The sequence below is a fragment of the Magallana gigas genome, chromosome 5, assembly GCF_963853765.1.
Source record: "Magallana gigas chromosome 5, xbMagGiga1.1, whole genome shotgun sequence".
NCBI classification, from domain to species: Eukaryota; Metazoa; Mollusca; class Bivalvia; order Ostreida; family Ostreidae; genus Magallana; species Magallana gigas.
In genome coordinates, this window is record NC_088857.1 from 26321007 (window position 1) to 26335014 (window position 14008).

General features: G+C 32.1%; 2 protein-coding genes across 2 annotated transcripts; one reads left to right on the forward strand and one right to left on the reverse strand.

The window, feature by feature from the left end:
- Positions 1-1264: 1264 nt before the first annotated feature.
- On the reverse strand, positions 1265-2987 carry Perlucin (perlucin-like protein). The gene is made up of 5 exons (XM_011435114.4): positions 2899-2987; positions 2441-2541; positions 2228-2324; positions 1898-2114; positions 1265-1420 (listed from the first exon to the last, which is right to left on the reverse strand). Exons 1-5 carry the CDS (start codon positions 2936-2938, stop codon positions 1387-1389), a joined length of 489 nt encoding a protein of 162 aa, XP_011433416.3. The 5' UTR covers positions 2939-2987; the 3' UTR covers positions 1265-1386.
- A 2838-nt stretch (positions 2988-5825) lies between these two features.
- On the forward strand, positions 5826-13595 carry LOC105346056 (eIF5-mimic protein 2). Its single transcript, XM_011454508.4, has 14 exons — positions 5826-5938; positions 6263-6330; positions 6540-6622; positions 7770-7863; positions 7978-8084; positions 8182-8247; positions 8834-8969; positions 10352-10461; positions 10808-10894; positions 11024-11107; positions 11492-11557; positions 11927-12146; positions 12270-12392; positions 13008-13595. Exons 2-14 carry the CDS (start codon positions 6270-6272, stop codon positions 13028-13030), a joined length of 1260 nt encoding a protein of 419 aa, XP_011452810.1. The 5' UTR covers positions 5826-5938; positions 6263-6269; the 3' UTR covers positions 13031-13595.
- Positions 13596-14008: the final 413 nt, after the last annotated feature.

Here is a 14008-nt window from a genome sequence, read left to right on the forward strand (position 1 = left end):
TATTTGTTAGTATACAATTTCAATTGAAAATAAAAATTTTTTTTAGGTAGCATGATTTATATCGTCAAATAAATCTAGGCAGTATTTTTTTTTTTGCCCTGGAATACAGATTATATTCAAGTTTTCACAAGTTGAAACTTTTTGTAATGGTCATTATGAGAAATTTCAACTTTTAAAAAACTGAATGTCAATGAATTTTCGTTTTAAAAAAGGTGATATTTAGGCAATATCATCCGTTTGCAAGTTTTGGTTTGTTGAAACAGTCTTTAATGAGTCTTTTTAACGAGTATCTTACGAAACAACTCAAAATTCTTAAAACAGATGGATTTGAATATGTTAACAAAATAATTGAGTAAAGAATTTTTAATTATGTGGAACTGCATGCAGGTCTTCCAGGAAATAGTCTAGTGTTGAACCAATGATATATACAGTTTAGCTGCTTAAAACGTTTACATCCTGGAGAAGCATACAAAATCCAGAAAAGAGAAAGCATTCATTTATTTTCATATATGATGCCTCACTACCAAGAAACGAAAAACAAACAAACAACAGCTTTGTCAGAAAAAACATGGTTTTTCGTGTTTCTATATCTTTATGGAGAGCAATACGTGTCTAATACCTCAAATACCGGTATGCACTCGTTATAGCATTTGCATGCATGGTTATTCTGGATTTAGGACCTCTTTTGAGTCTACTCAAAACATATCCAATGGTAGACTGATGAAATTATTCCATAGAACTCGGAGTGTGGAGTTGCAGATCATGTTTGATCTTAATGTTCTTCATATCATGTCGCGTATGTGAACACACTTTGATGATGAAAATATACATAAAACATCGCAAGCGCCATTCTGCTGGGCCAATTCTTGAGCCTCCTCTGCATCACATTGATTTGGAACGAGAAGAATTGCAGTCTTAATGTCCTGCACAATTCCCCATAAGATCATTCATAGATTAACTTTGAGTTTATTTAAAATTAAATGTAAATAAAAGATCAAAATGATACATTGTCCTCAATGGATGTATTATAATATTATATTATAATCCTATATAAGTAGCTAGCTATTAACAATACGAAAACCAATATGAAATTGTTAGTTGCATTTGCTGTATTAATACATGGTCTACGTCCATTGTGGTAAGCAAATGCATCTTTTGAAAAAATCCCTGAAACAGAACTAATGTCGAAAACAAATGTAATCATTCTTCTATGTGTATGAATTAAGTATACCAACTATATATGTGTGAGTTTCTTCTAGCATCAAATGATGAAATTTACTTGCATGTAAGATGATTTATACACGTTGGTTTTATTATCAATAAATGTACATGTATATATGCATAAATCTTGGAACCTTCACGATAACATATTGGTAGACCATGGACCTATTTTCTCCCGATGATGAGCATTTCATCCAAACTGAAAAGAATACAGCAATACTGTATACAGGGAAATAATCGCCCCCGTTTTATTTTCGCCCGTTTCGCCCTCGTTGTCAGCGGGCGAATTAAAGACTGGACGAATTCCAAGATCTTATATTATTTCTCTTTAAACAAACGTTAACCTGTGTTTGGGCGAATTCAAGACGGTGCAAAACCGTTTGCTAGTGAAGAAGGGTGAAAATAACACAGAGCGAAAATAACCCTGTATACAGTACATAAAACACGAAAAAAAAAATAGAAATAAGCGTACATCAACCATTTGCTTTGTTGAAGAAATGTTCGAATCATTTAATCTTCCAAAAGGTGAATACGTTTTCATTAAACGTCTTTGTAAAAGTGAATGATTTAATCATTTGATTTGATCACGTGATAAATCAAGTTCATATCCCATTGAACTTTTAACATTGATGTTTGCTTCAATTAAGTAATTTAACGTTTAGCTATGAATTCTTACGGTTTTTCACAGATGAAGTTCATTCTCTCGTCACAATGGGAATCGTTCCAAGAGTAGTTCACACCGGACCACAAGTGAGCACAGTCCTCGTTACCTTCGTAATCGTCAGGGAAATCGTCCGCCCAGTCATCGTAAGAAAACTTGGCCTGTGATGTGATCCATATCCACTCCCCCTCGACCACAGCATCCGTGCCCCCGATCCAAAAACCGGATTTTGCTTTAATAGACGTTCATTAATCTCAATATGGACTAACTGTAACAGTGTAAAAACCTTTAATTATTTTTTCAAAGATTAGAAGACGAAACGTTCAGGAAGTTTCAATGCTGTACCGTGCTGATGTTCGGACCGAGCGTGGTTTTTCAGAAAGTTGTTCTCCTTTTCTGTCTCAATCTCCACCAGTTTGGATCCAATCATGTGACAGAAATACTGAAACAATTTTTTCCGAGTGAGTTGCATATACTTTCTTAGAGTTCAAAAAAAATTCCAGATATAATACCGGTATGTTTGTCGTTAGGACATGGCGTACTTAGAGTACATTGTACCTCTGATTCTGTCCAGTCATTGTCAACATGCGTTACAAAAAGGTAGCAGGAATTGTCATTCTTTAACCAGCCGTGGGGACAGGTTGACTGAGCAAGCACCCCTGAGTTTAAACCAAAAAATAAAAATAAAAAATACACTGTACATAAAATGAAAATCATATTTGAAGAGCAGGTGTTGGAATGAATGACAATTTAAAGTTGATTGTCATTAAAGAATGATGAACAAAAATCAAAATGAATGAAACACGGAAGAATTATCGGCATTTTAAAAATTGACACTGTTGCCAATTTTGGTATGCATACACCATGCAGATGAATTAGTAAACAATAAATTTGTGAATTTTTAAAACATGATTTTAAAACACGATTTTAATTTACAATTATGTAGCATCATATTAATACTCATATATAGAAAAAAGTCTGCTTTGTTTTTCCAAACAAATAGATCGATATTTTACCTGTTAATGAGAATATAGATAATAGGTAGATCCGAAACATGTCAGAAAATTGAACCAAATAATAATCATGACATCTATGTGTATATAGGTATATATGTAGGCTAATCTAAGATAAGCGACTACAATAAATAAATACCTAAGATGTACTAGTATACTAGTGTGACAACTTATTGGCAAGGTATCGAATGGTCAATTAGAATAAACATAAGTATCTTAAAAATAAATTTACCAATAGTACATATATCTCTTATACATGTATATGTCAACGCACACTCACACATTATATATTTTATATTCTGTTCTGTCATATTGTAATCTTGGTCTAAACATTCTTGGTTATAACGCACAACAAAGAAAGAATGCAGTGATAGACCTTGCCTGAAATGATTTAAAATGAGGTAATATATAAAACAAGTAGTCACAGACATCAATCTGTAATTGTTCGTCCAATGGTGCTCTCTTCTCCATTTATAAAACCAAAACCTTCAGGTTTCAAGATTTTAGTAATAAAGTCATTTTTCAAACGCCACAAATTGCACATAGTTTACTAGTTAATGAGGTTTTCATTCTTATACAGCCCTTCACCAGTACATACCAAACTTTTTTAAACCAGAAAACTGCATAAATGATATGAAAAATTTGCAGACACCACCATAGTTTCCATTTTGAATGTAAAATGTTTATTCATGATCAGAGATTTTGCCAATGTTCAATATTTGGCCAATATATTTTCTTTATATTAATCTTATTTTTCATTTTTTGGTTTCAAAAATGTCTAAAACCTATTCATATTTTTCATAAATACAATATACTCCAATATCTCAGTTTACTTATATGTAACGTTAGTTCTCAAAGTAAGGTTGGTCCCGTAACATTCTTAGCAACAAAACATCTAATCCTTCAGCTCTTTAGCAGTTCAATGGTTTCTTTATTTTCATTTCCATTTATTACATGGGGGGGGGGGGGGGCATGTTCTTTTAATATGATAAGCAAATATTTTTAAGTGTAAATTTAAAAAAAAAATAATTGAAAATTATTTGTTTTTAAAAGTGGAGGGGGCAAATCCATATTAAGTCTATTTTCTATGTGTAAATTGAAAAAAAAAATGAAATATTATTTTTTTAACATGGGATGGGGGGCTCTATGATGAGTCAAGTTTTATATGTAGGTTAAAGAAAAAATGTCTACTGCAAAAAAAGGGGAATGAACTGACGTTACAATCACTTTAAAAGAGGAGATACAGTGCAATGAATATTTATACATTAAAATCTTTATTATTCAACAACATTGTATCTGAGATTAAACTACTGTTCTACTTATAAATAAATAAATTATAACAAATCTTATAAACTATGAATAATGAAAATTTACTGAAAAATAGATATGTTTTATTTTTTTGCATTCAAATTTTACGTTGTTAATTTTATTTTTATTGATTTATTATAGCGAGCGCAGCTCGCCGGCGCGCAGCGCCGGCGCGAAGCGAGCTCTACCGGCAAGGCGTGTGTGAATAGAAAATTCGGACTAGTTGCACATTCATTCAACGGATTTTTTTGGCGTCAGTAAATCGGACCAGTAATGCCTTGTTTTAATCGTCCCAGTAATTCCCTGTAAATATGGTTTCCCATTTCAAACTCTCACGAGAACAAGATAAAAGACTACGTACATCATGGATTGTAAATAGAATAATTCCATTACATAAGACTAACAGAGTTGTCGTTCCTTCGAGTGACGTCACAATAGATTTCTTGCACATTGATCCCACAGAATTTTTCGGAGTCAGTAAATTTCGACCCACAATGCAATTTATCAATGTCGGACGATCTCACTAGACTTGATTCCTTCTCGCGAGAATCAAAGTAAAACTTTGAGAAACAGATAAATTGTGTAATTTCATGAATATCATGCTATTTAGTAAACAAAACAGTATATTTCACTTAGGGTTTTTTTCAGGGTTTTTTCAAAGAGACAGACGGCACTTGACCGACGTCAACTTTGACGTCACAATAAGGGGAAATTACTCTAAGTAGTTATTGTAAATCTGCTGGAATATAAATACCAAAATCTTCTCAAAATCTTGCAAAGCTAAAGAATGGGGACATCTTTTTTTTTTTAAATAGGAAACAGTTGTAACTTGCTCTCATTTGGATAAATGCTCACATTTATTTTATTCACTATATATTTACAGTAATTAATTTCCAGGAACGTTTTTTAAAAGGGGGCGCGGCAGCATCATTCAAAAAATATTTACAAGTAAAATGAAAAATAAGTTCTCAAAATCAGGGAAATTCTAATCCGGGTGAGGAATGGTGAGTGCGTAGTATGCATTTAGCTCTTTAACTGCTCAATGGTATCTTTATTTTCACATTTATTACATCCTCCCGGGGGGGGGGGGGGTCCAAAACCGATTTTCTTATATGATCAGCAATTTTTTTTATACGTAAATTATATTTTTTTTTAAACGGGGGGGGGGGACTTTATGATAAGTCAATTTTATATATGTAAGTTTAAGAAAAATGTCTGCTGCAAGAAAAGAGGAAATAAACTGCAATAAACATTATGTTAAACTCGTTATTATTCAACACCATTGTAAAAACTGAGATAAATTCTATTTAAATAAATAAACAATCTTATAAATTATGAATTATGAAAATTTACAAGAAAAAATAGGCATGTTTATATTTTATTTTGCATTCAAATTCATTTACGTTACTTTGATACTTTTATTTTTATTGATTTATCATAATTCATTGTTTGATCAAATGCTGCGCTCGCCCCAACGGTCGCACCGTAAAACATATTAGTTCATTGTTTGATCACACGCTGTGCTCGCCTGGGCAACGGTCGCACCGTAAAACATATTAATGTCCATCATTACTTTCAGTTCTTTGATTTTCGAAGATGGATAGCTTCCGATGCCTTCCGAAGGCTACAAATCTCGTTCTCATAGCACCTGACGAGATTTCAGCGCACAAGCATTCTCTTTCTATTTTTGGATCATTCTTTATCCGAGGCGAACGGACAAGAAGGAAGCTTCAAGGTGCGTAAAAGATGTTTATTTGTAGGAATCACACATTTATGTGGTTAACAATGATTCAAATACAACGTTTTAGTTTAAATTGAGAGACTCATTCGTGATAAACTGTGTTACTGGACGATTAGATTGAAATGGTCACGTGGAGTCAAAAGCAATGGCTTCTTTCCGAAAATTTTGTTGTAGATTCATTCTATGGTGATGTTTTTATTGTCCATTGGTTTTAATTTATATGAAAATATTGATAAAACGAAGAATGTCTCTGAAAATCTTTCTATTTTATTAATCAGTTCTAACTTTGAAATATATTTATGATTCATGTAATTTCAGATTTTTTATGAGTCAGAAGGTAGAAAAACCCTCTCTATCAGGCCACCGTCTGAAAACTAGGAAAAGGGGTAAGTCCACTGTGGTCATCAAATAGTTTTTAATAATAATTTTGTTCAAATCTAAAGAAGAAATATGAATGTAGTGCTTGCTATAATAAATGTTTATTTCTCAAAACAAAGTTCTCAATGATATATCAATGGATATGTTTATGCAAGTGATCTTATAGTATAGACATATTCTACTGATTCCTGATTGCATTCATTTTTTAAAATTTTAGATGAAAAGGAGAAATACGATCCTTCATCTTTCCGTGATGCAATTATACAAGGACTGACAGAGACAGGAAATGATTTAGATCTGGTAAGTAATCAAGGTCTCAAATGCTGATTTGTGCCTATACTCAGTCCCAAGATATTTTGGATTCACATTTGGCTTAATTGCTTGATTTTTATAAATACCTCAGGGTTCAAACGAAAACTTTCATTCAAAAGTATGAAAAATTTCCAAGATTTCTCAATCGAAACGCCCCTGTTAGCTTATCAGGTTTCAACACAATGCTAAAAAATGAGATGTCTACGGAGATTTTGTATTGCAGCCAGCCTGGATGATAACTTTGAAAAATTGCGCGATGTATTCTGAGTGTATTCCGAATTGAGAAAAAAAGTAAACATTCCCCATTATAAATCTCCGTAAGGAATCTGTTTTCGTTCCTGTGATTTTTTCCGAGTGAAAGATGACAATATGTCAATGAAATTATCTTGGAAAATATCCCTTTCAACTATTTCAATTGCACTTCTTTCACAGGTAAGTGTATTTTTATTAAAAATCGTCCAAATGTGTTGCATAAATATCTTGGGACAGACTATAGATCAAAAGCACTACTGGCCTACGACCAATATTGCCATGTACCATTTCTTGCCGGTACATTGTTATGTCTTTTTCCTTTTAAAATTTTGTGTGTTGATAAAATGAGGTAACAGTAAATGCACTGGCGAGAATAAGTATTGTATCATGTATCAAAATAAAGAATAGATAATACACTATCCAGTAAAAGAAATTAAGACATTATACTGACTTAAAGGTGGCTGACTTTAGTTTTCAATGTGCATGCATTTGCGGATTCTAGTAAAATACTGTGTATTTATACCTTTTAAGAAATTGTTGCAATACCATTCATAAACTTGAACACTAATCACAGTAAACAAAATACAAATAAAGATATTAAGATTTTCAAAGAAAATTTTAAATATTTTTAATAGGTTAGCATTGCCATTGTGCTTTTATAGTGATATGAAGCTTTGGAGGAGTACATTATAATTAAGAATTGACATGAAACAATAAATAAAAATTATATGCCCTAAGAAATTTTCTAGATTTTCTATTGTAGTTTTTACACAAAAAAACCCCAAATTGTATTCCTTAATTCAATCATATTGGCCTTCCATGAATCTTACTATCCCTTTGACAGGTGGATTTTGACATACTTTTTAACTTTTCTGCATTATAGGTTGCAAAATATCTGGACTTGCAGGGAGGCAAGCTTGACTTCCGTCGTTACGCTGATGTTTTATTTGACATCTTATTTGCTGGAGGACAGCTAGGTACATGTACAAAATTATAGATCTAACGAAAAAGAAAGAACAGAGTTTAATCTTACAACCTGTCACCAATCGCTTCAGGTTAGAAATGACTAATCAAGGGTATTTGAATTGTAGCCCCTGGTGGATCCATTGTTGAGGACTCGACTGATCCAGAAAAGCTCTTTAGAACAAATGTTTGTGTGTTTGGAACTGATGAAAGCAGATTGAGAGAGTTTTATGAGGCAAGTCAATCAAATTTGAATAGATAGTAAATTTAGAATAAGATAACTTTTTAATTTTTTCATACTTTATTTTGATAATCTTCGTTCACATTTTCAGGTTTTTAACAAACTATTGAGACGCTACAAGTACCTGGAAAGATCTTTTGAGGATGCCTTAAAGAAAGTGAGTTTGTCAAGTACTAGTAGGGAATTTCATAAACCATTAACACCATACATGGTGTGATACATGTACTGTAAGATCAGTTAAAGCTGAATACAACAAGTAAATAGTAATACACCACATTTCTATTTCTACCTCAGATATCATAATATGTATACAGTCCAAATTACCAAAGCGCTCACTCGTATTTATCACAAACCTCTAATTTTATGAAAGAAATTTAAGAGTTAATTGAAAACCAAACTGTTGTAGGATCAAAAAAAGTAATTAGTCTATTTTTGTTTTCATAAATCATTGAACTTTATGTTTATATTATGTCCAGTGGATGTATTATTCTTTCCAATCCAAATGAGTTATGTTCAGCTTACAACTAGATATTGACGTCCATTATATTTTGTGTGTGCATAAATTAACATTTTATAATGGCAGGGGATCACAACTTTCTAAAACTTGAGTACATAATAATTTTGAAAATATTCTAATTTCGTATAATCGGGAAAAAATTCATTAGCTATTGAAACTCTGTAAAGGTTTCCAAGGTAATTTTTCTATGCAAAAAATTTTAAATTCCCAACAAATTCTTTTGTAGATCCTGTATTTTATGAAAGGATTTAAGGATGATGAGAAACGCAAATTGGCAATCATCACTGGCATATTCTTGGGAAATGGTTTTTGCTCAGCCAAAGTTCTCTCCAGCATATTTGAAGAGCACTTGGTTAAAGATGGTATGTTTTATATAATTTTGAGAATTGCTGTTCTGCATGATATTATATAGAAACATAAATGAAACCATTTTCCATCAAATGATCCTGACTCTGTAATATATTAAATACTCAGTTGTGGTTTTTTTTTTTTTGAAGTTTGGATTGTTTATGAAGTTGATAAAGACGCCCCACTCTTCTTAAAAAAATAAAATCAATGACTTATCAATGTGTTTCAGTCCCTTGTTATTTATTTAAGTAGATATTTGGGGCTTTTTTCATCAGATGTCCGACGAACAACAAATTTATTTTGGTGTGGCCTTAGTGATGTTTCTTACGCAGTTTCAAACATATTTTCAAATAAAATAGAATTTTACATCAAAAGAGAAAAGTTGTTTGATTTGCATTACATATTGAGTATGGAATAATCATGTTTGTATTTAGAACCATGTTTTTAACACCCTTGCTATATTTTTATCATATGATTGATTTATTCAAATTTTCAATGAATATCTCCTTTGTTATTGCTTTCCAAAATTATATTTGATATTCGGCTCAACAAACCAAAGAAATAAATAGGTGGTTCACTAGAGGCTATTCCTTTTTCCGTCATACATACATGTATCAGAGCAAAAGTTTATTTGGTTCTTCAATAGAGTTCCATTTTTCTGACCTTTTATTGGTGTTAAGTGTACAGCAATTGCACTGTTAATTTGTTGAGATACAAAAAACTCGTATGATGTAATATGATGCTCATTCACTGTTCACAGGAGCTGCTCATGATACAAGAAAGCTTGTAGTTGTTTGTTGAACACTTTTGTAAAGAAATAGTTTCAATAGTTCATTCTGAGTAAGGGACCCTCTGATTTTTTGGTACACGTATAAAGGACATATACATGTGTACATAGTGTATTTTAGTGCAGACAGCACTGTGTTTATTGATGTATGTACATGTATGTGTGGGGATTTGCCATATAACGCTTCAATATTTTTCATTTTATCCACATATTGTAGATATATTTCTTATGAAAAAAGAGCAGATGCCTTTGGTTTGCAGCTGTTCTATTTGCTCTGGTGTCAATTTGTTTCTTGTTCAAAGTTTTCATTTGATCTATCTGTTATTTATTTCTATCTAGCAAGTACACTTTAATGCATTAAGTTTGTGCTTCAATTCAATCAATAACATCAGAATTTGTATTTTGATGAATGGATCATTACCTTGAATGCATAATCGAGAAAAAAATTACAGCTACTTAATAAAGTAAAGTATAGTACATTAATTTTCAGTTACTGTCTTTATTTTTCTTAAAAATAAGCCATGCAGAAAGATATTATATTCTCCTGCAAACTGTTGCATTGGATAGTTGTTTCATTTGTCTAAAATTGACTCATGCATTGACCTACAGGAGTTTCACTGGATTTTGCCGACGTGATGTTTAAGACTTGGCTGGCAGAGAAGGATATGAGCAGCATCATAACCGCTCTCAAGAAAGCTTCACTGGAAAGTAGACTTCCAGTAAGTATTACCTGCTGTTTAAGATAACTCATACATGTGACAAGCAGTATCAAAATATGGAATTTGTATGAGCTCTTTCTAGTTCTCATTTTATGGCTTTCTTGGTGCACCTTGGGGTGATAGTGTGTTGCAATATAGAATTTCAGGGCATGGTAAAATCATTTCATATCCTCAAAGCCACATGTTATGTTCAATTCATTTTATTAAAGCATAGGCAATTATTTATCCCTCATTTTAAACTTGAGTTGTGAAACAAATGGCAACGATATCTTTGTGAACTCTGTGTTTTGGAAAGCAATTTAATCCATTTTTCATTGGGTTTCTATTTTACTTCACCTGATTGCAGGAATTGTTCCCAGTCAACAAGAGAGATCAGGAGACATTTGTGGCGCACTTCAAAAAAGTTGGCCTCGGTCCCATTGCTGATTTTCAGGTAATCTATGAAGAATGTCTTAAGGTTGTGACTGTTGCAATAAAATTCATGTCGTTGATTTTTTTTGTTTTTTTTACATATGCTACCTCCTGATGTATTAAACATTGTTTTTGGTTTCTTTTTGGTCAGGAAACCCAGAGAAATTATCAAGTAAAGGTTGAACTCAAGAAGCACGTCACAGAAATGATGAAAGATGAAGAGCCTCCTAAAGAGGTAGATAAGTTATATCAATATTTTGATCCAAAATGTGAAATAGCATTTCAGATGTTTTGAAAACAAACTTATGATAATTTTGTATCAGATGACATTTGCGTTTAAGTAAATCTTTGAAAAAGAGATTTATGTGCATGTGTATGATAAGCAGTACATTCTTGCTTATTTGCTGGTCATGTACATTCACTTTAAGTCAATGATGATATATCTACCCGGTATGTGTGTAGACAGATATCCTGTTCTAAGCAAATGATTAGCCGCACCATTATATTAAAGCATGGCCTGTTGCTAAAAGAAAATAAAATAAAAATTCTTGTTCTCTTCGATAGGTGTGGAACATTCGTACATGTAAAAATCTTAATTCTGATTTCTGTTGATTTTTAGATGGTGGCTTACATTCTTGAACACATGCAGAAGCATAATCTCAAAGAACAAGAAGTAACCATGTTGGTAAGTCAGAACAACCAATGGGTCAGAACTAGGAGGCCAACATTGTTACATGCAGATATGTAGATTTCAAATGGATGTGGTCAAAGTTTTAAGTTTTTTTGTAAATTTGAAGTACTGTAGAAGCACATATTTTCGTTGAGTCAAAATTTCGTTGTTTTTAAGCGAAATAAGATTTCGTTGTCATTTAATTTCGTTACATTGTAATCTCTTTGTAAACAGTAATACTTGGGTTAAAAATTCGTCATGGATTAAATTTCGTTGATTTATACTACCAACAAAAATAACGAAATTAAATCCTCAACGAATATTTCTGCTTCTACAGTATGTTTGGTATTGATACATTAACATATGATAACGTTGATTTTCTAGGTATGGAGTACCATTATGGCATCAGTAGAGTGGAATAAAAAAGAAGAATTAGTGGCAGAGCAGGCATTGAAGCATCTGAGGACATACAGCCCACTGCTGGCCGCTGTAGCCAAGTCGGCCATGGCAGAACTGTCACTACTGGTCAAGATACAGGAATATTGCTACGACAACATGAACTTTATGAAGTCCTTTCAGAAGATTGTGGTCATGTTGTATAAGAGTAAGCAATTTCATTGTCTTCGACATCTCCTCTGATTGTTTCATTTGCACAGCCAGAGGATTACTCTGTATTGTGCCTGATGTGTTGAGAACTTTGTGACTGTATGATTTCATTTGTCCATAGCTGAAGTAATACGAGAAGAAGTAATCTTGAAATGGTATAAAGATGCACACTCTTCCAAAGGAAAGAGTGTCTTCTTGGAACAGATGAAGAAATTTGTGGAATGGCTGGAAAATGCCTCAGAAGGTTAGCAGTTTGTATTTCAGTTGCCAATAAAAATGCAAATAATACTTTTTTTGTGTACGATCCCAAAAAATAATCGTAAATTAATTGTTTCTTTGGAATTTGAATTGATTTGAAAAAAAAAAACTTTGGCTTTAGACATATGATATAAACAACATCACACTATTCTTTTGATCTCGTCCCTGTTATCAGCCCTCGCTCTTTGGAAATGGACCATAACTAACTGCTCTGGCTGATACCAGGGTAGAGATCAAAACAGTGTGATATTTTATGTATCACACAGTCCCAATCCTATCCAATTAACCAAAGATGCTATTTTGTCTATCATATTATCAGAAAAAATAGTAAGTAATATATAAGAAATTATTTGGTGTTTGAATATAAAATCAGAATAACCGAAATATCAGTTTAACTGCTATCAGATAAAGTGGAACCCTCTGTATTAAAAGTTAATTAGTCAGTTTGTCAATAGATGAGAAGTATAGGTTTTGCAGGTTATAGACAATTAGTAAATTTGACTTTAATAAATTGCTTTATAATTTACAATGAAATACTAAAACGTTATATGTATAATAGTTGTTAACTTTAGTCCTGACAAAATGTTTTATATTTTCTTAGAGTCTGAAGAAGATGAAGACTAACCCACCTATTATTCAGGGATACTAAAGATTTACTCTGCCTTGCATCCTCAGTCTATGCAGGCTCTCCTTTGTTCCTTCATAGACAGGTGCTTCTCCATTCTGAATGATCTGTGTGAAACCTCTATAGCCCTTTATCACCATAGTTCATGACTTTTTTACAGGAAAGATCTATCAATGTAATGAATAAGAACTCTAAATTGTTTGATGTTGTACATATATTGTGGGTGAAAGATGGCAAAAGTAGACTTCTTAATTACTTTCTAACATACATTGGATTGTACTTGAATAAATACAACTAGAATCAAATATTGATACAGATTTTTTGATGTTAGCTTTTATATATGTTCTTTTTTTCCAACTTTATACTTCAGAATATCATCTGTAATTTGTCATGTTTCATAGTTGTACTGTTTTTGTACAAAATCAATGTTGATGTAGCAATAATACTTTCTTTTGAAAGTGAATTGATAAATAACATGAAATTGATGTGTAAATGCTTTTGAAGCAAATCAAAAGATGTATTTTGTTTGTATATGTATTGATAAATAAATACAGGTCTCTTGTACATAGTATTTCTTTTGATCTCTGTTAAACTGTTGGATGTTGGGATTGTGTGGATACAAGAAGTGACCCAGAAGAACCCAAAAGGGATGAAATTATGTACATTTACATGTATATGTCACTGTACACTTACTTATACTTATACTGGTTTTCACTGTATAAGGAACCACAGATGTTGGATGTTTGCAATATATGATAACAGCCATCTCATCATTTTTACAGTAATTGGAAAATCAGTATAGTGTTTTAAAATTTGAAGAATTCTTGGACAGTTTTATATTATTTCCTCATCTTCATAAAAACATTCAAATAGTAGTCAGGAATAGACTGCAAGGGTTTTTCGTGGAAATATGTAACTAAAAACATCTTCAAGGTACATTTTTTTTTTTTTTGTAAAGGACTGAAACTTTGTGAAAT